The 25,043-nt window shown below is 40.9% G+C and overlaps 2 protein-coding genes across 4 annotated transcripts; one reads left to right on the top strand and one right to left on the bottom strand.

The window, feature by feature from the left end:
* The first annotated feature begins 1,066 nt into the window (after positions 1 to 1,066).
* OSTF1 (osteoclast stimulating factor 1) lies at positions 1,067 to 19,046 on the top strand. Of its 3 annotated transcripts, none has more exons than XM_080637386.1 (11): positions 1,067 to 1,177; positions 9,060 to 9,106; positions 9,748 to 9,798; positions 9,881 to 9,944; positions 10,987 to 11,037; positions 11,480 to 11,587; positions 11,870 to 11,919; positions 12,036 to 12,114; positions 12,582 to 12,680; positions 12,879 to 13,051; positions 15,765 to 19,046. In XM_080637386.1, exons 1-10 carry the CDS (start codon positions 1,144 to 1,146, stop codon positions 13,007 to 13,009), a joined length of 714 nt encoding a protein of 237 aa, XP_080493512.1. In that variant the 5' UTR covers positions 1,067 to 1,143; the 3' UTR covers positions 13,010 to 13,051; positions 15,765 to 19,046. The 3 variants fall into 3 exon arrangements, with proteins under 3 accessions (XP_080493512.1, XP_080493511.1, XP_080493513.1); XM_080637385.1 differs by having other exon boundaries at positions 10,987 to 11,040; XM_080637387.1 differs by lacking the exon at positions 12,879 to 13,051 and having other exon boundaries at positions 10,987 to 11,040.
* LOC308232227 (uncharacterized protein) lies at positions 18,545 to 24,279 on the bottom strand (the record flags this gene model as incomplete). The annotated part of the gene is given in 3 exon segments (XM_080638301.1): positions 18,545 to 18,568; positions 23,765 to 24,127; positions 24,130 to 24,279. Coding segments are annotated over 3 exon segments (537 nt in total).
* Positions 24,280 to 25,043: the final 764 nt, after the last annotated feature.

Genomic DNA, 25,043 nt, shown 5'->3' with positions numbered 1-25,043 from the left:
TGTCATTGTCAAGTTCAACAATGCATCGCATGTTTGTGGCATTGGCTATCTGGAGAGTGCAACCACATGATCTGTTCTGAGGAAACAGTGATACTCAATCCATTGAAAAAAAAAAGATCTAAAGATCGCCAGTAAGGTTTGTGTGCCAGAAGATTAGCCTTTGTACCACAAAAAACGCTACATAACAAACTAAATGACATCTGGACACACATGCTGAGCTTTGGACTCGTAATTTACGTCACTGTCTATAAAAAAGTTAACCCCAGCTTCAGGCAAAAAAAAACCAGGATGAAAAAGCCCACCAGAGCTCTTTCTCCTCCCAGAATAACGTGTAGCACCAATTGCAACAACAGATTTGTCACCAATGTTGTAACACTGAACTCCTAAACTACCTGGTCTCGGTTTAGCATCTTTAAACAGTACATAAACCCATGCTAACCTCAACAAGGAACCGCTTCCACCCTAACTTTTTTCAACAGCGCGAGCTGTAGCACGCAGTGACAGCCGAGGTATGCTTCCTCCCAGGCCCTGCCCCAGCCGGGTGGAAGTAGCCCGGGCACCGAACCCCACTGCCGGGACACGAGGTGGGGGGGCCCACAGAGCCTTATCCCAGCAGCTCCCAACACCTCAGCGTCTCTGCGGTAAACGTAACTTTAACCACTGCTCACAGACACTGGGACAGCACCGAGGGACCCGCCCTGGCCGAGGCGCTTCCCCTGTGCCCCGTCACGGAGCTGCCCGCGGCACGAGGCCGCTGTCACGAGCCGAGCACGGCACAGCTCGCAACCCACCGCCGCCGCGTCACGGCTCACTGACGTCACGCCCTCCCCCCCCGTCACCCTGCAGATACTCGCCCGCTCTCCTCGGGCCTCGCCGCCGCCAACCGACCCCCGGTCGCGAGCCCCACCGCTTCACGCGCCCTTCTGCTGCCCCGCCCCCTTAGCCACCTCCTCGTGCCGCCTCGGGGGGCGGGGCCTCGGCGTGCGCGGGGATTGGCTGGGTCCTTGTCTGGGGCCAGCTGCTGTCTGTAGCCCTCGCCCTTCCTTCTTCCGTCCCCTGCGCACCGGCTCGGCAGCCGAGAGAGAGCTACCCTACCCGCAGGCAGACCACTACCGCTGCCTCGTCTGCTCACCGACTCCAGCCATGTCTAAGCCGCCACCTAAACCTGCCAAGCCAGGTAAAAAAGGCTCCCGGCGGCAACAGCCGCTGTCTGTCCGTCGTCGGGCTCACGGGCCGCGAGCAGCCGGTGCGGGGCAGCCCGCTGCCCGCTGACACGTGTACGATCTGGGGGTCGGGTCTGGGCTGTTAGAGCAAGGAGCGCGGCCAGGAGTGGGGAGCGGGGCTGCCCGCCTGCCCCTCTCGTTTCCGCCCCGCCACCCTTGCGCTGCGTCGGTAGGGGAGGCAGCCGCTTCCGCCGCCCTGCCTCCAGCGGCCCCGCCTGGATGGGGTCGTGGAGCTGCCCCGGCTGCGGGTCTGGATGGTGTGCCGTCCCTCCTCTGGCTCGGGAGAAGTTTCGAGAGTTCTCCCCAGCCAGAACCGGCGTCCGGGGACAATCCCCCTGTGCCTCGCCCCGGCCTGCTCCGTGGAGGCGCGGCGCGGCCCTCTGTGCTCGGACAGTGGGCTGCCGAGGGGAAGCTGGCGTAGGCGGAATGCACAGGAAACGCTCTAACCTGTTAAGAAACAGGCGTTGAAATACTCCGGGGTTTGCCCAGCGATTGCGTGGGTTAGCAATATGTTGATGCATAAAAGCGGTTTTATCACATAGTCGCATGATACCCGCGTTCTTCTAACACGGCATCCGACTGCTTTCCACTGTAGGATTCCCAGCAGCCAAACGCTGAATGTGTCCTTTGACATTCTGGCGTTACTGTGCTTATCGCCCTTTCTGGTACATTTAGTCACGGATACATAATTTTTTTTGCTCCTGCACCCTTTCCAGGTAAAATCAGTGAAAATTTTTGGTGTTTTCGAAACTATGATTATTGATCCCTAAATACATCTGAATTTCAATATTTTTTGCACTTAGAGAGATATTTGAAATACTGGTGGGTTTTAGAAATTATTAAGTATATAATATAATTGAGTATTTTAACCAGACAACTAATAAAACAAGTATTTAATATGAAGCCAAGTAAATGCAAACCCAGTTTTGACCATCAGCCTTGAACACAGAAAAAAAAAATCTTTCAAAGCTTTCTGAATGTAGAATTTCATCCATGGAAGAATTTTGTCTGTCCTGCAGTTTGCTAAGCTCTTTCTGAAAAGAGCTTACTTGAAATTAGAAAGTCAGTAAAGGAAGCATTGCTGTTGCGGACTCTCACTGAAAACTGGTACTGAGGAAATCTGTGGGTTTCTGAAGGGGTGTGGTGTTGCTCTTTACAGCCAAATATGTAAAAAGGACAGATTTGCCCAGTGAAGTTGGTAACTCAGTTTTCTGATTTGCGGAAAGATGAGTCAGTTTTAATGTAGGATTCTTACAGAGTTAAAGGCTGCCCTGCCTAATCTGCAGGAGCTGTTAGACTAACACAGATGTGTTATGGCTAATACTAGGTTGCTGGAGTGCTGTTTTGTGGTAGGCTTGATCTGATAAGAAGCAGGCTGCCATCAAAAGAAAAAGTTCCCTACCTGCTTCAGACCCTGCTATTACCTTTCCATTCCATTTAGTGATACGGCAAGCTGGATCCCCTTCATACCCTGCCATTCCCTTTTCATTCCACTTAGTGACATGGCTAGCTGGATCAGTGCTCTGCCTTTTTATGTTATGTTATTTTTATGTCTTAATGAACTTGCTGAGCTGTTTTACTGCGTGAGTGCTTGACACAGCAAAAGGAAATGGGTAGAAATAAATAGCTGAAGAAGGAAGAGGGAGAGAATAAAACTCTTGGTAGTGGCTTTCAGAGCTGATTAAGGGCAGTAAGATTAATTTTGTCAAACCCCTAATTTTTGAAGAGAAAAAGTTTTGCAAACTGTTGCATTAATTTTTTATTTTTTTCAAAGCGTTTTCAAGAGCAGACTGTCTCCTAGCATACTGCAGAATGTTTCTGTAGTTATATGCCTGGCTTTATTCTGTCTATAATGTCAGTGATGTCTGTGGTACTGTCATTGAATCTCTCAGAGTTACAGACATTAAAGTGTCCTGATTAAAGAAAAATAAATACAGGAACTGCCTGTGGTGAAATAGTTGCTACCACAGTGTAATCATGTCTCTTTTGGTGGCTTTTAGACTGCAGCTGGTGGAATGGCATAGTGCATTTGGTCAAGCTGTGTTAATTAGTCTTCACTGAATATTATCAGTTATGCAGACTATAAACTGGGCTATAACTTGGGTCAGGGAACAGCAAACCTGCTTGCCTTGCTGCTGAATTGTTACAGTTAAAGAAGAGCTGTAGAAGAGGTTGCTATAGTTCTTTCCTTTGTGTTTGGGGGTGGGGGAAAGTGTAGGCTAGGTAGAGATGGAAGGAGATATAACATGTGGCAGGGAAGTGAAAATATTAAGTGAAATAAATAATCATCCTTTCTATAGCACCAAGTGTTCACTGTACATCACAGGGGTGTTGGACATCAGTGTTCAATGGCTGGACAGTGCTTTAAAAATGGGGGCAGGGGAAGGAGATGCAAAGAGAGAAAAACTAGCTGGCTATAGCATTGTGTGGTTTTCATCAGTACATGAGAGCGTTTTATCTGACAGAAGGCTCCTCTATTAATCCTGTGGCATGCACAGCACATTAGGATTTCAGTTATAAAGAGTGGTTTTGACATCAATATGTTTTAGACAACCATCTGATATGTTTGTCAACACATGAGCTGGTTTTTTGGGGTCTGTGGTTAGCCCTTGATTAATGGATCATGATTACTTTTAGAGGCTTTAAAAAGCTTTTAATTTCTTGTACCTCTATTTTCTTGACACTCTTGTTTAAAAAAAAAAAAAAAAAAAGTGCCTGGCTTTGCTTTTCTACTGGGGCTTTGCATTATTACTGTTTTCTAGCTGTATTTTCTATCTAGACTTGCTGCTGAACATACAAAAGAGTGGAGTGGGAGTCGAAAGTAGCAAAGACTTTCTCCTCTGTCAGCATTCTGCAATGGGAGGGTTGCCCCTCTGTCTTTCAAGACACCCTCTTGGTGTCTCAGACTGCATTGTTCTTTCTCTGCAGAGTTCATAACTTAAACATTATGTGTTAGATGCTAATCCTGTTTACAAAAGTTACTTTGAACTTGACAAGCTATATTGGCTTCTGCTATTCGTCTCCTTGAACAGCAGCGCTCTCTGTCCCATGTTGCATTTTTGATTAGTTTTACACAGTAGGTGGCAACCGCTTTGGGGGAGATGAAAGTCGTATATTAATGTTTTAAAGAAACCTTACTTAATTTTGTATCATCCAGATAGAGTAAGATTTGTTGATCATGGCCTAGAGTCCACACAACATTTACATTTTATTGAGAAAGGCCAGTCTTTGAGGTAATCAGTTTTGAATTAATGCCAGTTGAGAGGAAGGGAGGCAGGAGGAAACATAACACAGGTGGTATAAAGGGTTACTCCCTTTAAGTAGGTCTATTGACCTTCGTTCTGATTTTCTGTAAACAGGTGCTATTTGCTTCTTCCACTCCAAATACTGAATGATGCAGTCATAATTGTTCCTGGGCTACCCCAGTTTATCGTCTACACTGGCACCAGTCTACCCTTTGCATTCTTTTCAACATGTCCCTAAACAGATTCCTACCTTTTTTTGTTTGTTTAATACACCATCCCCCCCTTCCTTCCCTCTAATTTGTATGCCCTATGTTCACTTCCCCTTTCTAACAAGCACTACTTAGAAGTAGAAGATGGTTCTCTAAACAGTGGGTACTCCGCTTTTTTCTCAGTTGCAGCAATCCTTGAATGCTGTATTGTACTCTGTCTTTACAAAAAGCAAAGCTACAAGCTGCATCCCTGTAAAACATATTTCCACTAGTTTTATTTCTGCCTGAAAGTCTGGATGTGAAGCAGCTTATTTTCTAATTCCTAAAAAAAAAAAAAAAAATCAGTCTGGCCATAATGTCGTTCTAATAAAATTGCATGTCTCCTAGCAGATGTGCGGATCATAACATGATGCTAAAGCAAACTGCCAGCATATCACAAGTTATTCTGATCTGCAGCTTGACCTCTGATACTGTGGCTTGACAAAAAGATTGTATCTTCAAATTGTTGGTTTACACTGCCAGGTTGTATACTTCTTTTGCAGATTCTTAGGCCAGCATTGAGAAAACCAACATACTGTGCTTTTGCCACCACACTTTCTGTGAGGTCAAGCAGAAGATGCCTCTCACTTCCTTCAGAGAAGTTCATCTGAACCTGCATAAAAATTCATACTCCCAGTTACATAGATTCTGGGAGAAGCCTCTAAAAGCAGCAAAGGCCCTGGAAACCTAAACTGTCCTTTTTCTTCCCCATATCCTAAATCTTAAATATTTTTAACCTTTTGATCTATCTGTTACATGCGCAGATTCAAATTAGTTGTTTTCAATCAAGTTGGTGCTAGAGAGAGAGCACCAGATTCTCTACTGCTTCTGTGCAGTCTTACGGGAGGAAGGAGGAAGATGGCTGATGACAGCACTGAATTAGGTTGGACCTTTATAGGAGTTGACAGACTTGAGGTTTCCCAATTTATCAACAGGTGACCATGGCCAGTTCTGATTTTTCTAGAGCACAGAAGTTATCCCTTCTCTGTATTAAGGGTACTGATAATGCTTAGTGATACCCAGCCGATCTGTTTCTGTAAAGGAAGTTAATTATTCTGATTTTTATGGTAGTGTAGAGCTGCTTTCTCTAAATACAGCTATGGAAAAGATGCTGCATCAAGATCAATATCTGATTTGTAAACCCTGTTTGCATCAATGAAATTTCATTTTGTCTATCTGTGGCAGGTGAAGCAGGATATGAAATGCTAACCAAGACTCTTATTGGTCCACTGGGTCCAAGCTTGATAGCACCTGTCAGAATTGGCTTACTACCATACTTACATTCTTAACTAAAATAAATGGGTCTTGCACCAAGTACTGTTTATTTTTTTTGGTTGATGAAGTGACAGAAATTGATGGGTAATGAAATTATCTTCCCTGCTGTTTGGTGCTGGGAGTTCACCTTCACTCAAATATAATGCTGTGCAGAGATGGATCTTTCTACTTTTTTTTTCCCCTACCCCCTTCTAAAGCTTCTAGTATTTTGAGAAAATGGTCATTTTATTACTTTGTATTATAAGCACAGCAGTGATCTTGTTTCAGTTCAGAAGTTGCATATTTAAATTGTTGTTACTGTTTATCATCCTAGTTTCTTTACTTTTATGCTCTTAGCTGAGAGAAGGTCATATCAGAAATCCGAGTTGCTAGTTTCCTTTCCTCACAAAAGCAGAAGTGTATAGCAGAAGTTGTCCAAAATAATTCAAAGGGCATGAGGTCAGCCCAACCTGATAAAAAACATTTGGTTTTCATTGCTGGTTACAGAGAATCATTGGTTTGACTCCTTTACATTATTGTGTTGCTGAGGGAGGGTTTGTCAAATTATGTCTGGGGGAGTTTGTATACTAAGAATATTTGTATCTGGTTAGTATGTGTAACAAGTTAGCTTTTTTTATTCATCAATTGTTTTGCAGTTTTTTAATGCAGATTCCCTGAGAAGGGAAAATATAACATTGTGGCAAAAGTATGGGATTGAAAAGAAAAAACATTTAAATTTGTCCTTGTGCTTAGGAAAAGATTTTATGTGGGACACTGTGCCCTATTTCCTATGTTTTTAAAAGGAATAATCCCCTCATTAGTCATGCTGAGAATGAGGTCATTTAGTGTTTGCCTTGTGCCTTGAAGTTTTAAAAAGGTACTTGTATCTGTTGTGTTCTACGTAATTTTTTCCTTTAGAAGTACCTGGGGGGAGTTGCGGTTAGTCAACTTTGGTGAGTTCAAATCAGTGCTAATGTATTAGTTATCTATCCTACATGAATCCTACATTGTGGTTCATAGCAGAGTGGTAAGGGTGAGCACAGGAAGTCACCAGGTGATGTCTAACTTTTTGCTTATTCCAAAGGACACCTGCCAATACAAGCTCTAAGTCTGTCTGCATGCTGAGGGATGGGCTTTGGTAGATAAAAGTACTTCAAGTGATTACAGGTACTCATATGCCTAGTAAAATGCAATTTAACAGCATTTTCAGGCCAGGGACTCAAGTTTAATGTGCTCTTTGCATCCTTACATTTTGTTATTTTAAATTTTCTAGGCTATTTCTTTTTTTTTATTTTATTAGAATTTGGCACAAATAACTGCCATGCCAAGGTCCTGTTGTTCTTAGCTCTTAAATGCAGCAACATAACCAGGCTTAATGTCTGTTTATGATGAAATATTTAAGAGATTGGTTCCAGCAGTGAGTACTGTTTTACTCCCATGTAAGGTGCTGTAAAATTAACATTAATCAGACCTGCAGTTCTGTAGATGAATATCTGTACTTTGCATTTCATCACAGGAGAATGTTTTAGAATGTGTTGTGCTGTGTGTGACACCACAGCTTGACATCTTAGGAAGTAACTCTCTGTTTCAGTTGTGGAGAATTAAAAAAAACAAAACAAATCAAAAACCCAAAACAAACAAACAACAAAAAAAACCCCACAACAACAAAAAAAAAAACACCAACAACCAAAAAACCTGCCATGAATTGCCTTTTGTTTAAACAACATGTCAGCAATACTTTTATCAGTGTTAGGTTTCCATTCTTTTTTTCCTCTCCTTAGGGTGTGATAGCTTTAGAAAACCTGTTGAAACAGATGCAGTACATTATTACAGGAAACACTATGACACACACAAGTCTGTATTTGTTGCTTTTCCCTGTCTTCTGCCATCTTCTCATTTTCCCCTTTTAATATATCTTACTCTTCCCTCTTGTTGTCCATTTCCTCCTTTTACTTGCATAAAACACTGAAAATTGGTGGGTGATGGTTAAAGTCGCCAGAGTTGTCAGTGTGCAGTTCTATCTTGCATTTCTCTGTCGCCTATGTAAGAAAGCCAAGGAGAAGGGATAGTGCTCTTGCATCACCCATCCTGTTTTGTCACCTTTCACTTGTTTGCTTGTTTGCTTTTACTTCTTCCTAGCTTTAGTTCCCATATTTCATTCCAAAGCTCTTAGATCTAGGAGGTATGTCCTTGGTTCATCATTTCTATATGGATAACAAACAGATCAGAAGTTTCATCCTTTTTGGGCTGTTGCCACAGTACAGGTGTTTAGTTTCTGAGGCAGAGTCTGAGAAGTGTTGGACCTTTTATGTCTAGGAAATGGCTGCTGTGAGACAGAGTAGCAAAACCAAACTGAAATTTGATGGTGTTATTAAAAACTAAGATCTGGCAAGAGGATAGGATAGAGTTGCAAATCTTAAGAAAAATCATACACACACACACACAGAGTGTATGATTGCATTTGGCAATCTAAAATATTTACATGGATTAATTTTATGGTTTTAGTTTTGCATACACTTAGCCCCCAAAAAGAGTGAGACACAAGACTACAGAAATGTTTGGCTTAGTAGTTACGCCTTGACATTGACATTTGTAATTTTTCTTAAATACAGCGATTTCTGTGCTACTGCATTATTTTCCTAATCTGTAATGGCTACAAGTAAGTGTGAGAGCATGTTGCAGACATTGGTCATTGTTATACTTCCTTATTCTTAATTCTGTATCACTTGACAAATCTGAAATTATTAATAGAAATATATACAACACATATGAGTGTGTGTGTGTAAATATGGCTGAAACTACACCTTGCCTCAGAAATTGATGGTAACTTCAGTTGACCTGCATGGTGAGTGTAGAGTACTTGTTCCTTGACAAGAAGCAGCTTATGTTTAGCTGGTCAGTTGGCCCATTTCTTTCAGAATCTGTGCTGCTGGGTTGAGTCTTTTCATCATGATTATAGTTTTCAGAGGCATTACACAAATTTGTTCAGCAAGCAGCTTTAAGGAATTTACTTGTATATGAGGGCTGTATGTGTATGCTATGTTTAGAAGGTATGATACTGATACTGCTTTTGTTTGTTTCTTTTTTAGGGCAGGTTAAAGTGTTCAGGGCCCTGTATACATTTGAGCCCAGAACAGTAAGTATATCTAGATTTAACTGTTTGGAGAAGTGTAATTTTAATCTTGTCTGTAACAACATTTTTTCAATGCTGCTGGGGTTTTATTAGATATGGTTTATTAGACTTGCTGTATTATGTTTTCAGTGAAAAAACCTTTTTGCTGGATATCCTTCTAAATGTAAATAAACCTGGGTGATTAATCATCACTCTCCTTTTTTAAGTGCAGCTCTTTTTAAAAGCAGCATGCCTTCTTTAGTATAAGTTACTTATATTCTAACATCAGCAATATACATGTTTTTTTGCTTTTCTTCCAAAGGCAACAAAGATAATTTGAGAACTAAAAGATTTTGTGAACCGAGGCCAGCCAGAAAGGGTATGAAGTTAACAAGCACGAGATGTATTTTGCTGCTTTTCTTGCACGGTGCTCTGTTGGAAAGACCACAGTCTTTTTCTCTAGTTATAAGGAAGGTCACAGATCCGAAAAGTGAGCTGTAGGAATTCAAACTACAATATGAAAGACTATTAGAACTGTCTAATTGCTGGAGAACTTGAGGTTTTGTCCTTTTGAAAGGATAGTTGAATGTACTCTGTTTTATTGAGGTATTTGTTTTACCTAAGTACACACATTCAGATTTTTGTTTACTTTTTTCTTTTTTAAGCCAGATGAACTGTACTTTGAAGAAGGAGATATTATCTACATCTCAGACATGGTGAGTCTCAGACGTCCCATAAGACTGAATACTTCTGATATACAGCATATCCCTTCTAAAATATTTTCCTTATTCTCTGCAGAGTGATACAAACTGGTGGAAAGGAACTTGCAAAGGGAGAACTGGACTAATTCCAAGCAACTATGGTAATATCTAGAATATTTCCATTTGGCAAGATCATTCACAATCAAAGGAAATCACTAAATAAAAATGACTGATATACTGATTTTCAAAAATTGATCACAGTATTGGCATTAAGAGTCCTCTACCAGGGTATTTCAGAATACATCTGCAATATAGGTCCCCACTGTGCATCAGCCCTGGACAAGCTGTCTTATATTTTTATTGCCTACAGAAAGCTTGAGTTTGTCAAGTATTCGTGTTTCTGCTTGTGCAGGTAACAACAACAGATGCTCTCATTTTTGAGGGGAAGAACACTTGGATCTAAAGGATGGTTTTATAGACGGCACACGAAACTGAGGCTTCTATTCTTGGTATTCTAAATCAATGTATTGAAATTTTTTAAGATCTTCTTATTAGTAGTATCTTGGCTATATTCCTTCAGTTTGTACATTGCTTTTGGTGTAAGTAGACCTAAGGATGGACAGTGGCAACCCTTTAATAGCTTTGAGGTCAGGAAGCCCGATACAGTGTCGGATGGCCTCTTACAGAGGTAGATAATCAATACTGGATTATTAAGTAATGGATATGGACTGGACTGCATATGGACAGGAAGCTACATCAGATTATGAGCAATTTTGTAGACCTTCTTTGATCCCTCCTCTCCCCCCATTCAGAAATGGGACTGCTTGCCATTTTTACTTTTTAATGATTATATTCAGCCTCAGAAAACATTATTTTCTTGGGCATTGCAACACATTAAATATTCCATACCTGTTTGAACTAAACAGAAATGCTTTTACAGATTCAACTAAAACCACTTTGAAAAGCCCTGCAAACAGACAACACAGCACAGTTCTTCCAAGTCCTCATAGGAAACGTAGGCAGGGTAGCAGTTTTACATGACAGATTGCAAACTGCTAATACCTTAGTAACTGTGGTTGCTTTGTGTTGTCCCTTCTTCAGTAGGAGACATATTCTGGAATAAATCTAGTTTTATTTCCAGACAGGTGCCAAATATCTGTTCAGTTTTAGAACTAGTTAGAATTTCTCTTTCTTTCATTTCAGTGGCAGAGCAAGCAGAGTCTATTGATAACCCACTGCATGAAGCTGCCAAACGTGGTAAGCGTGATTTGCATAATACTATAGAATGATTTGTTTGGTTCTGCCAAAATAATAATATATTTAAAATGAAATCATCCAGTCTGTTTGGTTGTGTGATATTTTGAACAAGTTATCTGGTAAGTTTTGCAACTTTTAGAAGCTGAGCTGGTTCACAGCCTGGTGGAATTGCCACTTTGTGACTTATAGACATTGAAAGAGTTTAGTACCATTTGTTTAACTACATAGGGATATAGTAGTCTTCTGGAAGAAGAAGAAAAGGTGTTTGATGTGACTTAGACTGGTTGTTTTATGAATTATAAGTGTTGGTGCTAATCACTTTTTTCTTCACAAATTCATAGAAGGACTGACACCCTTCAGAAATAACTGGGTGCCTTTAATGGTTCTCTTAACGTTTCAAAGAGAAAAAAAAATCATCAAAACTGAATTTGTCTTTCAGGCAACTTAAGCTGGTTGAGGGAGTGTTTGGATAATCGAGTTGGGGTCAATGGCTTAGACAAAGCTGGAAACACAGCTCTGTACTGGGCATGCCATGGAGGCCACAAAGGTATTGGAGAATTATTTTGAAATGATTGTTCCCTGGTTTTCTTGATTTGCTTGTTAGTCTGTTTGCTAAAAGTGCAGTACTAACTAATAAAGCCAAGATTTTTTTAAATGTCATTCTATTTTTTAAGAAAAGTTAAAGCTTGCTTAATGCTACAGATTTTCATTAGGTGTTTAGATCACTCTATCTTTGAATCTTAATCAGAATTTAGACTGTGAATGCAAAAAAGTCTGTTTTGTTTGTGCTGAATTTTTTTGTTCACCCCTCCCACCTTGTCTTATGCAGATATAGTGGATGTTCTGTTTACCCAGGCAAACCTAGAGTTAAATCAACAGGTAGGTTAAACCAGCTGATCCTTGCAGTAGAAGTATGATGTTAGTCATGCTTGGTACAAGCTGAAAGGTTTTTTTTCTGTATTTTAATCCTGTTGCTTTTCCCTCTAACTCCACAGAACAAATTGGGAGACACAGCTTTGCATGCTGCTGCATGGAAAGGTTATGCAGATATTGTAGAGATGCTGCTGGCAAAGGGTAAAGATCTTCACCAAGGTTTCAACAATCTGTGTGGCAGGCTAGATTGCTGAATGTTTATTAATCCGTATTTCTTTAAGTGTTTTTCTATAACCCAGCTACGGTCCCTAGCCAGCTTACCTGCCTGACTTCATAAGCCTTGCAGAAAATTATGGCAGCTGTTTGGAGAATAGACATCTCACCTGCTCAAGATAAATCTCATCCTGCTTTGCAGATAAAGTTAGGCACTTAACCCCAGAACAGCAATGACATCTGCTTCCTGGAAAGGGAAAGCAGCCAGCGAGTTCCCTAGCCAACTGTAGCTTATGGAAGAGCATCCATAGTTTTTATTTTACTTCAGAGCAGTACCCAGATGAGATTCCCATGTCCATTACTGTTCAACCCATGCTATTGAAACTCCTATTGTAATACCATTGCCCAAAAAATATTTGGACAGTTATTCATGATGAAAATTTTCTATTCTAAAGGGGCAAGAACAGATCTGAAGAACAATGAGAAGAAACTGGCATTAGACATGGCAACCAATGCAACTTGTGCTTCCCTTCTTAAGAAGAAACAGAGTGCAGGTATTTCTGGTTTTGTTATTCTGATACATTCTTTACCTTTTTAAGGGGACACTTAGTATTTTGACCAAATATCAGTATGCTGATAGCCATAAAATCCACTTGGGAGCTGCATGGGCTGAAAGTTGTGTTTGGAAGGGTTCTCTTGAGAGTGTCAGTTCAGTGGAGCTATGATAGAAACCTGTGGTTTATCACATTCAGTGTGGCTGACTCCATACAAAATGCCATCTTGTGTCAGCAAGAGGCAAAAGAGCTCCAAAGATGTGGAAGCCATAATAGAAGGGGAGGAAATGGAAGACAGACTCTTCAGAGTGGAGACAGAAAGCAAGTAAGGATGGAAGCTACTTTAAAAGCAGCATACCACAAGGGACAAGGTATGAGACTAAAACAATGTGGTATGTTCCCCATTACACCTGTCCATTCCTCCAGACTAAGCCAAACAAAGATCATCTGATGCTCCTTTTTTATTTCCTTACTGATACATACTTTTTTTTTAGTTTCTCATTTTTGTGTCTAAGTGACTCCCTAGTAGAGAAATAAAGAAAGAATGCTTTCAGGTATTTATCAAAGTAGTCTCACTGCCTCTCACTTGTGTTTATTTCTCCTAATAGCACAGTGTCTGTGTCCAAAAGAGTTAGATATAAAAGCCTATTTTAAAAAGCTGAACAAAGACTGCATTGTTCAGTACTGCATAATTGATGTTACATATAGCTTTCAGGAGGCTGAAGTTAGGGTGGGAACCATAGGTGAATTATACATGAAATGAAAAATTTAAAAACACGGGCAGAGTTACAGCGTCCGTCAGTGGGATATGCAGCCTGTCAGTGGGATATGCAGCCTGTCAGTGGGATATGCAGCCTTAACAACTGTATTGTCGCTGGGCTAGGGAGAACAGATGGAATGCTAACCTGTGGGTGGTTATCTGTGGGAATTAAGGGATAGAATAGATGACCACAGCTTTAGAAGGGCAAGAAGAGCAGTTGCAGCAGAAATGCTGTCCAGCTTTTTGACGGAGGTAATACTTGGATTTCCCAGAAAACCCTGACAAATTTCCATCAGTTTTGACTCTGGAGAAAGCAGTGATAACAGAGGAGAGTTTCTTCTGTTTCCATATTCTTTTTCTAAAGTTAGTTAATATTTATCTGGAGCACTTTTCGTCTTTGTCAACTGTAGGCACGTGCTACAGCAGTATTCTGTATTCTTATGTCCAGAATAATTGTATTAATGTTTAATTTTTTGCTGCTAGGTAACTTCTGGTGTATTTGCTTCTCTCCCTCTAAATTAATTTTGTTTCATGGCTGACTGATTTATCATTCTTACTTAGTTCATAGAATGGTTAGGGTTCGAAGGGACCTTAAGATCATATAGTTTCAGCCCCCTGCTACGGACAGGGATGCTGCACACTAGGCCATCTTGCTCAAGGCTCTGTCCAGCCTGGCTTGAACATTGCCAGGGATGAAGCATTTACGATTTCTTTGAGCAACCTGTTCAGTGCTCTCACAGTAAAGAACTTCTTCCGTACATCCAACCTGAACGTCCCCTGTTTAAGTTCATCTGTTACCAGTCTCTGGTACTATCTCATGCTACCTTTTCTGGTATGACTTGGTAAGAGCTTATGTTCTCAGTCTAACTGCAGTTTTAGTATTAGCTTCCTTGTTTGTTTTTCTGTCTTAATTTGGCCTTTTATAATGGGTGACACCACTGGTCTGTATCTTTTTCTTGTACTTTGTATTTTTTCAGTTAATTCACTTCATTCCCCTGTATGTGTTGATTCTGTATTTCAGTATTTCCAATATCTATGAGTGAAACGATTGCTCTTTTCCAGAGATTTAGTTTCTATATCAGTAGTCTTCCTGTGTCCAGTTTCAAATCTGTTCCTATTTAGATATGGCTTCAGTCATAGTCATTCTGTGAAACATTTTGTTTTACCCAAGAAAGTTTACTTTGTCTCCATTTAAATTTCAAGTTTTGTGTTTTGTTTGTAAACATACACATTCAAATGTCATGATTACAGAAGTATATTCTAAGAAATGAAAGTTGTTAAAATCCTGTCATAGAAATGCAAAAGGGTTGTGCTCCTGAATGGGGGAACGGTTGTTACACAGAAGAATGGGATTTGTCCTTTCTTGAAGTATGGCCCTTTAGCACAGCACTCTACAATTTGTTTCTTCTCTTTCTTCCTTTGCTGCTTCTCCCATTCAAAAACAAACAAACAAATTATTCTCTTAAGCTTCTTTTATCAAAACAGTTGAGCAGGTCAGTTTAAATTTACTTATTTGTCGTCTTCCAGAAGCCAAGGATAACATGATTATAACTTCTGTGAATTATATCAGTCTTATTTTGTTATGTCTGCACCTGATATTTTTAATACTTTATTGTAATGTGTTATTGCAAAGCTGTGACTGAGTAGGATCTTGTTGTCCTGGCTCTCAGTAGTATAATATAATACATGTTATATATAACACATATTCCTGTTCCCATACATTTAAAAATCTGTAGGCAAATAATTATCTGTCACAAAAAGCCCATACTGTTTGTCTTTGTACAGTCCCAAAGGTTGTGCTGCACGTCTGGTGAATCTATGTTAATACTCCTGTTTTCTCCTTACTATCCTTCAAAAGCTCATAAGTAGATCTAAGAAATATTTATACAGGAAAAAAATGTTAGGGGGAAAAAAAGCAGGGGAAAGAACAGGTGAAATGTGTTTTATTTTAAATAGAGAATGGCAGCTAGCTAAGCACTCAGAATAAAACCATAGGGGTTCTCCCACCAGCTTGCCAGTCTTTTGCTTTGTGATGTAATGGTAACATATACAGAAAATAGAATGTAAGAAGAGTTCCAGCTCCAGTTCCAAGGAGCCAGAAGATGACTCTTGAAGGTCACGAATAGACTATATCTCATACGTAGTAGATGTGATTATTGGCTTAGCCCTGCTTTTGAGATGCAGATCTACAGCCCCATCTGTGTAGCCCTAACATCTCTAAATGATAGAGGAATCAGCTTTCTCAGATGCTGGTTTGCAAGCATTGCAAATGTGAAGCTTTTTATGATTTTATCCTGGATTGAGAGAGCTTTGTTTCTTTCCAGGTACAGTCCGAACATTAAGTAATGCGGAGGAATACCTCGATGATGAAGACTCTGATTAGCTTTCCAGCCTAAAGAACTATATCTTGCATTGCCTATGTCATTCCCAAAACATATCTTTACAACTGTAAAAATACTTAACTTAGAGTATTGCAGTCTTCCAATATAGCATATAAATGAGAGGGTGAAATCATGCTTTCCGAAGGAATAATCTTCATGTGTGCAAGAAGATGCCACATTTTAAATCATAGTTCCTTTGCAATTGTCTTACAGAGGAAATGTGGCATACCCTTATTGTTGAATGGGCAGAGGACCATCCTCTAAACTCACAGGTTTCATCTCAGGCCTTTCCAGCAAGTGCCTTGTGTCCCTGAAGTACGCTCCTTAAACTGAAAGGTCGCTTTGGGATAGCAGGACACTGTTGCTAACGTTTCTCAAAATCTCCCTGGATACAAGTTCATTTGTGCAGATAAGATAAATACTGACAGTCAGTAGTGGTTGACAGGTTGACATGGCATTCATGCCTGACATGAATGACTGGTTGATGGCCATCTCGCTGCTATAGAAAGTGACATCTTTTGCCCGCATGGAGCCAGGACAAGGTTTGATTTTTTGGGGTTTTTTTGGTGTTGGGGTTTTTTTGGGTTTTTTGTTTTGGGTTTTTTTTTTTGATTTTGGGTTTGGTTTGGTTTTGGGTTGGTTTTTTTTGTTTGTTGTTTTTTTTGTTTTGGTGGGTTTTTTGTTTTGGTGTTTTTTTTTTTGTTTTGGTGGGTTTTTTTTTGTTTCGGTGGGGGTTTTTTTGTTTTGGTGGTTTTTTGGTTTGGTGGGGGTTTTGTTTGGTTTTTTTTGTTTGTTGTGGGTTTTTTTTTGTTTTGTTTATAGTTTTGGTTTGGTTTTGGTTTGGTTTTGGGTTGTTGGGTTTTTTTTTTTGGTAAATCCACCCCAATTCCTTCCTGTACCCCTCTAAGTCAGGTATAGAATGGCATGGAACAATCTGCCCCTGGACGCTTTCGTTGTCTTCTCTATTGCTATGGGCCCCATCCCTGAAATGTAAACTCAGGTGAAATGCTTGCTTAAGTCAGCCTTGCTTGAAAAGTGCTCTTAGTTTTGGACTTAGTGATGTGATTACTTTGCTTTTTAAAATGCATTATGCTGAAATTATTTGTAGTGAGAGGAAGACAGAATATTTTTCTATTTATCCTGCCTAATTTTTTTTTTTACCCATCTCTTTTTTTTAAAAAAAAGTGTTCTTATATATTGCCCTAAATTACCTCAAAGCTTAAGTGTGTTTGAAGGAATGAGGGAAGATGTATATCAAATATACCACAGGTATCTTTAGAAAAGATACCTGAAATTAAATAGTCACTTAATGTATTGCTTCTTCCTGTGAATTAAAGAGGACTGAAAAATAAATTGAGCTACTTTTAAGCTTCCTTGCAGAGTTAAAAAATAAGCACTTCCTTCAGATTGCTCAAATAGCTGCAGCCAAATATTATACCATACTAAGGGATACTTCCTTGCTGTGATAGTAAGAAAATGTTGCAAGTGTTTGAGATGCAATCTTATTTTCAGTTTTTGTTGCTAACTTTCCTGTTAGCAGCTTTGACAGATTCAGTCCAACACAGCAGCCTGTGATATTAAAAAAAAAAATAAAAAAATAAAAAAAAAAGGCAAAAAAAAAAAAGCTCTTAGATTGGGGATAAATGAAAAGCTCTGGTACAAAACTGGGGATAAGTGAAAAATCACACTAAGTATTTTAGAAATTAAAAGAAGACTAAAGCACTCTCATTTTAAAAAAATATATTGAACTGGATTTTTGTATTTTTATTATCCTGCAAAAGACTAGGTACAGGTAAGGCTTGTTAATGAGCATTTACCAAAGAAGGCATTGTTTGATTGACCAGAACTGTATAAGATGAAGGTGTTGCACAAATAGTCACCTGCGGATATAATTCTGAATTGTTTAAGTGTTAAAACCATAGAAAAAATGTTTTAGCCCTATGAGATACTGTGGTCAGCTGAACAGTGATGTTTTATTTTGTGTGAACTTGGAAGGTCCTAGAGAGGAAGAAATAAAAACCAAAGCCACCAAGCTTTTGTCTCTAGCTTTCATTAGAACAGTTGTTGTATGTGACTCGTAATAGACAGATACTGTCCCACTTTACATTTTACCAGCCAGCTATTTTTACTAGCTCAGATTTTTACCAGTGTCAAGCCACATGTTGTGTGCATGCTGTTGATTAACTTGACGCAATGTCACAGTGCAAGTAAAAAAGGACCTGTAATAAGAGGCTGGAGAAGCAAGAAGGTTCATGTGTCTGTTAGTAAGTTTTTTCTTGCATAAATGAAGGTTAAAAGTCTTCAGTGTGACAGGGCATGGAAAGAATAGCTCTTCCCAAATCACCATTTTATCTATCAATCTTTGAAGGCAGAGTTTGTATTCATAAATAACTTAATGTGATGTCCTCTGCTGCTGTGGGTTTAACATCCTACAAATTAATTAGAATCATAGAATCATAGAATAGTTAGGGTTGGAAAGGGCCTTGAGATCATCTAGTTCCAACCCCCCTGCCATGGGCAGGGACACCTCACACTAAACCGTGCCACCCAAGGCCTCATCCAACCTGACCTTGAACACAGCCAAGGATGGAGCATTCACAACCTCCCTGGGCAACCCATTCCAGTGCCTCACCACCCTCTCAGTAAAGAATTGCAGCATTTGATTTAAAAATGTAATGTTATACTCATGTCTGTGAAATCAGCTGCTGCCGGAAGACCCTGTGTTACTCTGCAGACTGATCTAGGTGCTGCAAGAGAAGAATGGTGACAGAAGCACAAGTTGGGCCCACGGATTGCCTGTGAAGTCTTTACTGGAGTGTCCTGAAGAAGGCACATTTACATTGCAAGGCAGCTAGCTTGTGCTGTAATTTGTTTTGAGACCAAAATTACTCCTTTTGTTTTTTCTTCACAACTTTGTTTTTCCTCATGCATCTACTCATCTTCTGAAATACAAACCACTGTGAGACTTTCAGGCAATAAGTTTCTTTTTGCCTAACTCTAGCAGTTAAGTTTTGATTAAAAAAAAAAAGACTAAAAAACCCCAAGCAAAAACACCAGAGCTAAGTCTTAACATCTAGAGGGAAATACAACTGGAGTAAGACTGATACAGTGACTTACTAGTTCTGCAAACCCACTTACTCGCCCTCCTTTTCTCCAGTGTGTGTGTCACTTAAAGTTATCTTGGATAAATTGATTTATCTTAGGTAAATTTAAAACTTTCCAAGGACAGCTACCTTCAGGTTTGTAACAATAAGAAAAACAGTTTTTTAAGAAAGCAGCAGAATGAAAGATGTCAAGCTCCTGGTGTCTTCAAACTGAAGGATATTCTGTCTTGTGTGCTTCTGGTTGAATTAGTGTGTTTGGCTTTGTATTGAAAATGAGCTGTGTTCCAGTTAGAAGTGCTGTGCTGTTGGGGGATATAAATTATTTATTTGAGGGTTTTTCAAAGTAAATCAGTAAATTTTTCTGCTTGCTTCATCAGAAATTAAATGCTAATTCCTTGTTTTCTAGAAGAGAAAATGGGACATTTCTTGAACTGTGTTTAATGTAGTTCTTAATCCCTGTGTAAAATCTTCAAGTTATTATGCTGCTTTGCAAGGAGAAAACCCACTTTACTGAATTCAGCTCTTGCATGTCCCAGCACCTGAAATATAATCTGCTCAAAACAGTTAAGGTCATGTTAAGTGATTAAACTCTGTGGCCCTTTTTCTAACACACTTGACAGCTTAAAACCCTCCTTGCCCCCTGAATCCTAATTTCTGAGGACAGCACTGTTTTTCTTGCATGTAAGTTTTATATCAAGGACCAAAGATTGCTGAAAGTAGGTTCACCTGACGTGATAATTTCAGTTATGTGCTACAAAGTCATGCAGCATACATCACTGAATTAAGGATTAGTTTTCAGTGGTTGCCACCTACTAGTGAAGCCACCGAAATGGAACACAGAGCAGAGTAAAAAGTAACAGACTATTCATCTGTTGCTTCTTCTTGAGACAAGCATAAGCTCAAGTTACAAAATGTGTTTCGGGACAATGTTAGTTGTACTGTACTTTGGTCATAGCAGCAAACAAAAAAAAGCAGAAATTGATACCTTAATTTGATATCAAATTAATTTCATAAAAAAATCTGTATTTTCCTTTGCTAAACAGATGAAAAGGCAACAGTTACTTGGTTTGGGGTTTTTTAAGCAACACAATAAAAAAAGTGGAGGAGCTAAAAATAAGACCATAGTATAAAAACAGTTTAGAAAAATGTAACTTTACATCACAAGTTCTGGGGCAGAATTTGGACTGGTGCTAGTGTCTGCTTGTGGCAGGAAAGAAACAGGCACAGATGTACCTCATGCCTGCTGTTTGCCAGCTGATTGCTGATGCTAAAGATGATGTGTCTAGTCTGCACCTCTCCTAGACAGCTGTATCACTACTTTATTCATATAATCCTAGAATACCAAGTTGGAAGAGACCTGAGGGATCATCTGCGCCAACTTTTCTGGGCAAAGCATAACCTAGATTAGATGTCCCAGCACCCTGTCCAGCCAAATCTTAGAAGTGTCCAAGGCTGGGGAGTCCACCACTTCCCTGGGGAGATTATTGATGGGTGATTGTTCTCAATGTGAAATTTTTTTCTCTTGTGTCCAGTCAGACTGTCGTCTTCCTTTAGGCTTGGTAGGGCAGGTCTATAGCACACCAGAGAGTTCTTCTGGAAGAGAGATTTCTGCAACAGATCCATGAGCAACATCACTGGAAAAATTAGTGTGGTCCAGACAGTGTTCTCCCCCTCAGTTACAGAAGAAAGGGCCATTTCCTGTTGTTGTGAGCAATTCCTGAGGTCAGAGGCTGAAAAGCCTGCTACAAAGATAATGGTAAGTTAGAATGGGGTTTTTAGAGCATGTGGAATAGCACAGATCTTGCAGAGTACCAATGCTCAGCTCTTCCACATCCATTAAGTTTACGCAGCCAGAAGAGAGTCTATAACCTACCCTTTGAGTCAGAGTTTTCACTGAAATCGTGAAGGATGTCAGGAACTGGGATCTATAACTGAGAGCTTTTTCTTACAAAGATGGATTATTCAGAATATCTGCTATTTCTTAACATGAAAATCCATGTTTCTTCCTCTTCTTTCCAAAGAGGCTCTTAATTTAAAAGGCTTTAGTGAGGTTTAACATAAAACAGGCATGAAGACATAAAGTACCAGAAGCAAATTGAACATTTAGAAGTTTATTGTAATCATATTTCTGATTTGATGTTTTGAAGCAAATGTCTGGAAAACAGTGACTATACATGGGAAATGGAGGACTGCTGTCTTTAAGCTCAGCACAAACTTTTATTTGTTCTCTTGATTTGTGTTGGTTAACATACTATATTTTTGCAGCTTTTCTGCAGTCACACTTCCAATTAACTTCATGTCTACAAGGACATACCTTGACCTTCTTCAGAGATACTCAACATAAAACTGGAATTAAATCCTCAAATTTTACATCCAGTTTTAATGGTCTTTCCTGTTCAGCAGGCTACTGTAATACAAATAGTTCCAGAGTGCTGGTAATTTAATTAAGGCTTTTTTAATTGAAGGTTTTGGTTTTTATCTTCACATATAATTTCCCTAATGTTGATAAAGTTATGGCACATTTCACGTAATCTGAAATTCATTAAAGAGTAGTATATTTCCTTCTCAGTCTGTCAATTTTTACTTCTCTACAAAAGCTAATTTATGCTTTTCCCCAAGACTTATTTTAAGCTCTTTTGCTAGATAAACCCATGGAAAACAATTTACCACTGCCTAGCTGTAAGTTTAAAACAGAAGAGGAACAAAGAAACAGAAAATGTGTCTCGACTTCATGCAGTTTTGCTGAAAGCAAAAGCAGTAAAGATTTTGTTAACAAAAAAAGTTGTGCGAGAGGCAGGTTGAGGAGCAAGCATTATACTTCAGAGAAACTTAACGTAGATTGGTTAAAGCCCTGAGCTAGCATTTACTTTGGTTTTAATGACTTCATCTAATCAGGGAAGGTGCCAAATTCTGTTAGATGCTGTGAGTACTTTCCTGAAAACTAGTTTCTATATGGAGTAACAACAGTGGAAAGTGACTGAGAAATTGAAATGCTTCCCAATTTCATCCTGCTAAGACTATGGAGTGCCCTCCAGTCAGACAAGAACAATTCAAAAGCATGAATCGCTGCAGAAGCTGAACTGCTGCCAATAGTTTCTCATCAGTAGGAAGATCTCTGAAGATGAACAGGTTACATATGCTGCTTTTAACTAGTGCTGAAAATGTTTGAATTATTTCAGCAGGTGTGACAAGGTCATTCAAGTTAAATGAGTTTGAAATGAAAAGCCATTATTACACAGGAGTAAATAGGTTGAAAGGGTCTGGTGGTACTTGTATTTAACTATTAGTCATTTCCACTGAGTTTTACCCAAAGCCAGGCTACACCAGCCGCAGCTCCAGCTGTTTACTTACCACGTACAAATTCTAGTTTTACTCATATTATTTTAGTGAACCTCCAGTTTACTGTTACATTGCCGTTTTAAAGGCTTTTACTGTTAATTAGCTGAGCTCTGTCTTCGCACTTTTCTTAGTGACACCAGTTCCCTGCAGCCTATGTACTGTTTTTCTTTGCATTTCAGTCTAGTATTTAAAAAGTTTAAATGAAATTTTATACTTGTTGTGGTTTAAGCCCAGGTCGTAAATTAGAACCACGCAGTCTACTTCCCCTCCACCTTTCTTCCTCCCGCTCCTGGAGGGACGGGGAGGAGAATCGAAAGAATGCAGCTCCCACGGGTTGAGATAAGAACAGCTTAATAACTAAGGTATAACACAAATCACTACTGCTACCACCAACAATAATAATGATAAAGGAAATAACAAGGGAAGAGAATACAACACCTCGCCGACTGGTACCTTGCCCTCCACCCAGCAGTGTGCTAGCCCTTCCGGGTAACTCCCAGTTACATCCCTGGGCATGACGTGCTGTGGTATGGAATACCTCTTTGGCTAGTTTGGGTCAGGAGTCCTGTCCCTGCTTCCTCCCGGCTTCTCCTCTTCCCTGGTAGAGCACGAGACTCACAAAGTCCTTGGTCAGGGTAAACATTCTGACCAGCAACTGAAAACATCGGCTTTATCAGTATTATCCCCAGGCCAAAAGTCAAAACCACAGCGATGCACCAGCTACTAAGGAGGAGAAAAAAATGACTGCTGCTGCTGAACCCAGAACAGTATCCACCCCTTATTCCATACCATTCACGTCATGCTCAGATCCCACATTTTCAGTATACCCTCACTCTCATCTCAGTGCACTGTTATCTTAGTGCACGGACCAATCCTTATAAAGCTGCTGAGTCCATTCAGTCCATGATGTTGGGCTCTATCTCTTGTAACAGTCTTTCAGGGCAGGAGAGGCTGTGTGCAGTGTTCACACTTGTGAATAACCTGGGCAATAGTGCCCATTGCTAAGTCCACCCCTCAACAATGAGTCCATCTCTATGGTCGATCTCTGCCCTGATGGCCTGAAGTGTCATGGGCCCACCAGGCTCAAAATAATTCACCCTCCCCTTCAGCAGTCTCTGCAACTTGTCATTGGGGACTCCATACAGCTGCCTTCCATCTCTGATGCTTCCAAAGCACTGGAGGGGCCCAGTGGACTAGATACTCGCCCATACTGTCCCACACACCCTGCCACTCATGACTGTCCAGCCTTGGGGAAAACCTCTTGGTCCTGCTATATTGTCATCCAATCCTAGACAAGACCCAAACCTGACTCTGCTTAACTCTCGGGATCAGACAAAATGGTTGTGGGTAGAACATACTCTGTATGTCTGGCAAGATGCTGATCCCCATCACAATCAGCAGGCAGGTCCCAAGGGTAGCCAAAGGCCATTCAAAACCTTCAGAACTCTCAAATGATGCTGCTGTACTTGTCACTGGGGCTGGTGTAGCTGCTGTGCTTGCCGGCTCTCTCACCACCAGCTTCTCCTTTTCTGAGTCCAGATCTTCCTCCTCTGCTTTGCTGGAAAGTGCTGCGGGATCTCCTGAATCCTCCACTTGTCCCAGGTGCCCGAGGCTGGACCCAGCCATGGCTCCCAAAGGCGGTATCTTGCTCTCCGCATCCTCCTGGGGCTCGGGCTCGCGGGGCTCTGCAGGCGGCTGCCAGGGGATGCTCTCGGCTGCCACGGGGCTCGGCTCGGCCACGGGGTTCGGCTCCTCCGCTGCCTGTTCCCACAGCTCGGCAGCTGCCTCTTTCCCTTCCTCAACCACCCCGACTTCCTCCACCGGCAGCCGCTCCCTGCCGCCTTCTGACCCCGCTCCCGCCGCCGCTTGGTCCCCGGGGCCGCTTCGACTGCTGCCGGCTCCCGGGGCCGCTCCCCCTCGGCTCCCCGCAGCCTCATAAGGACAGAGATGAGGACGAGGGCCAGGACAATGAAGAGCAGTGGGATGGCCAGGTACAAGTCCACAGCCACGTCCATCCCGCCCTGCTGCTGGAGCCCCCCCGTATTACAAGCCATTACCATAAAATACAATGAAACAAGAGCCTTAGCCCAAGGCCCACACTTGATAAACACTAACACAGCAAATACCGGCTCTAAGTAAGCTACAGCATACCGACACTGTGACATCAAGAGAAACAACTCTGAGAGCCCGTAAATCAGCATTGTGCCTTGGTCAAAACTGTTGTTATCTCAACCCTTCGTGCCCCACGTTGGATGCCAAAAAGAACTGTTCTGGTTTAAGCCCAGGCTGTAAATTAGAACCACTCAGACTACTTCCCCTCCACCCTTTCTTCCTCCCGCTCCTGGAGGGTCGGGGAGGAGAATCGAAAGAATGCAGCTCCCACGGGTTGAGATAAGAACAGTTTAATAACTAAGGTATAACACAAATCACTACTGCTACCACCAATAATGAAAATGATAAAAGAAATAACAAGGGAAGAGAATACAACACCTCACCGACTGGTACCAGAGGGGCAGGATCACCTCCCTCAACCTGCTGGTCGTGCTCCTTTTGATGGAGCCCAGCATATGGTTGGTGTTTGGGTTGCGAATGGACGCTACGGGGTCATTTTGAGCTTCTTGTCAACAAACAGCCCCAAGTCTTTCTCCTCAGGGCTGTTCTCAATCCAGTCTCTGCCCAGCCTATAGTTGTGCCTGGGATTGCCCCGACCCTGGTGCAGGACCTTGCACTTGGCCTTGTCATGAGGTTTGCACAGGCCCACCTCTCCAGCCTGTCCAGG

This window comes from Psittacula echo (assembly GCF_963264785.1).
Source record: "Psittacula echo genome assembly, chromosome: Z".
In the NCBI taxonomy this organism is placed as follows: Eukaryota; Metazoa; Chordata; class Aves; order Psittaciformes; family Psittacidae; genus Psittacula; species Psittacula echo.
This window is presented reverse-complemented; position numbering and strand designations above follow the sequence as displayed.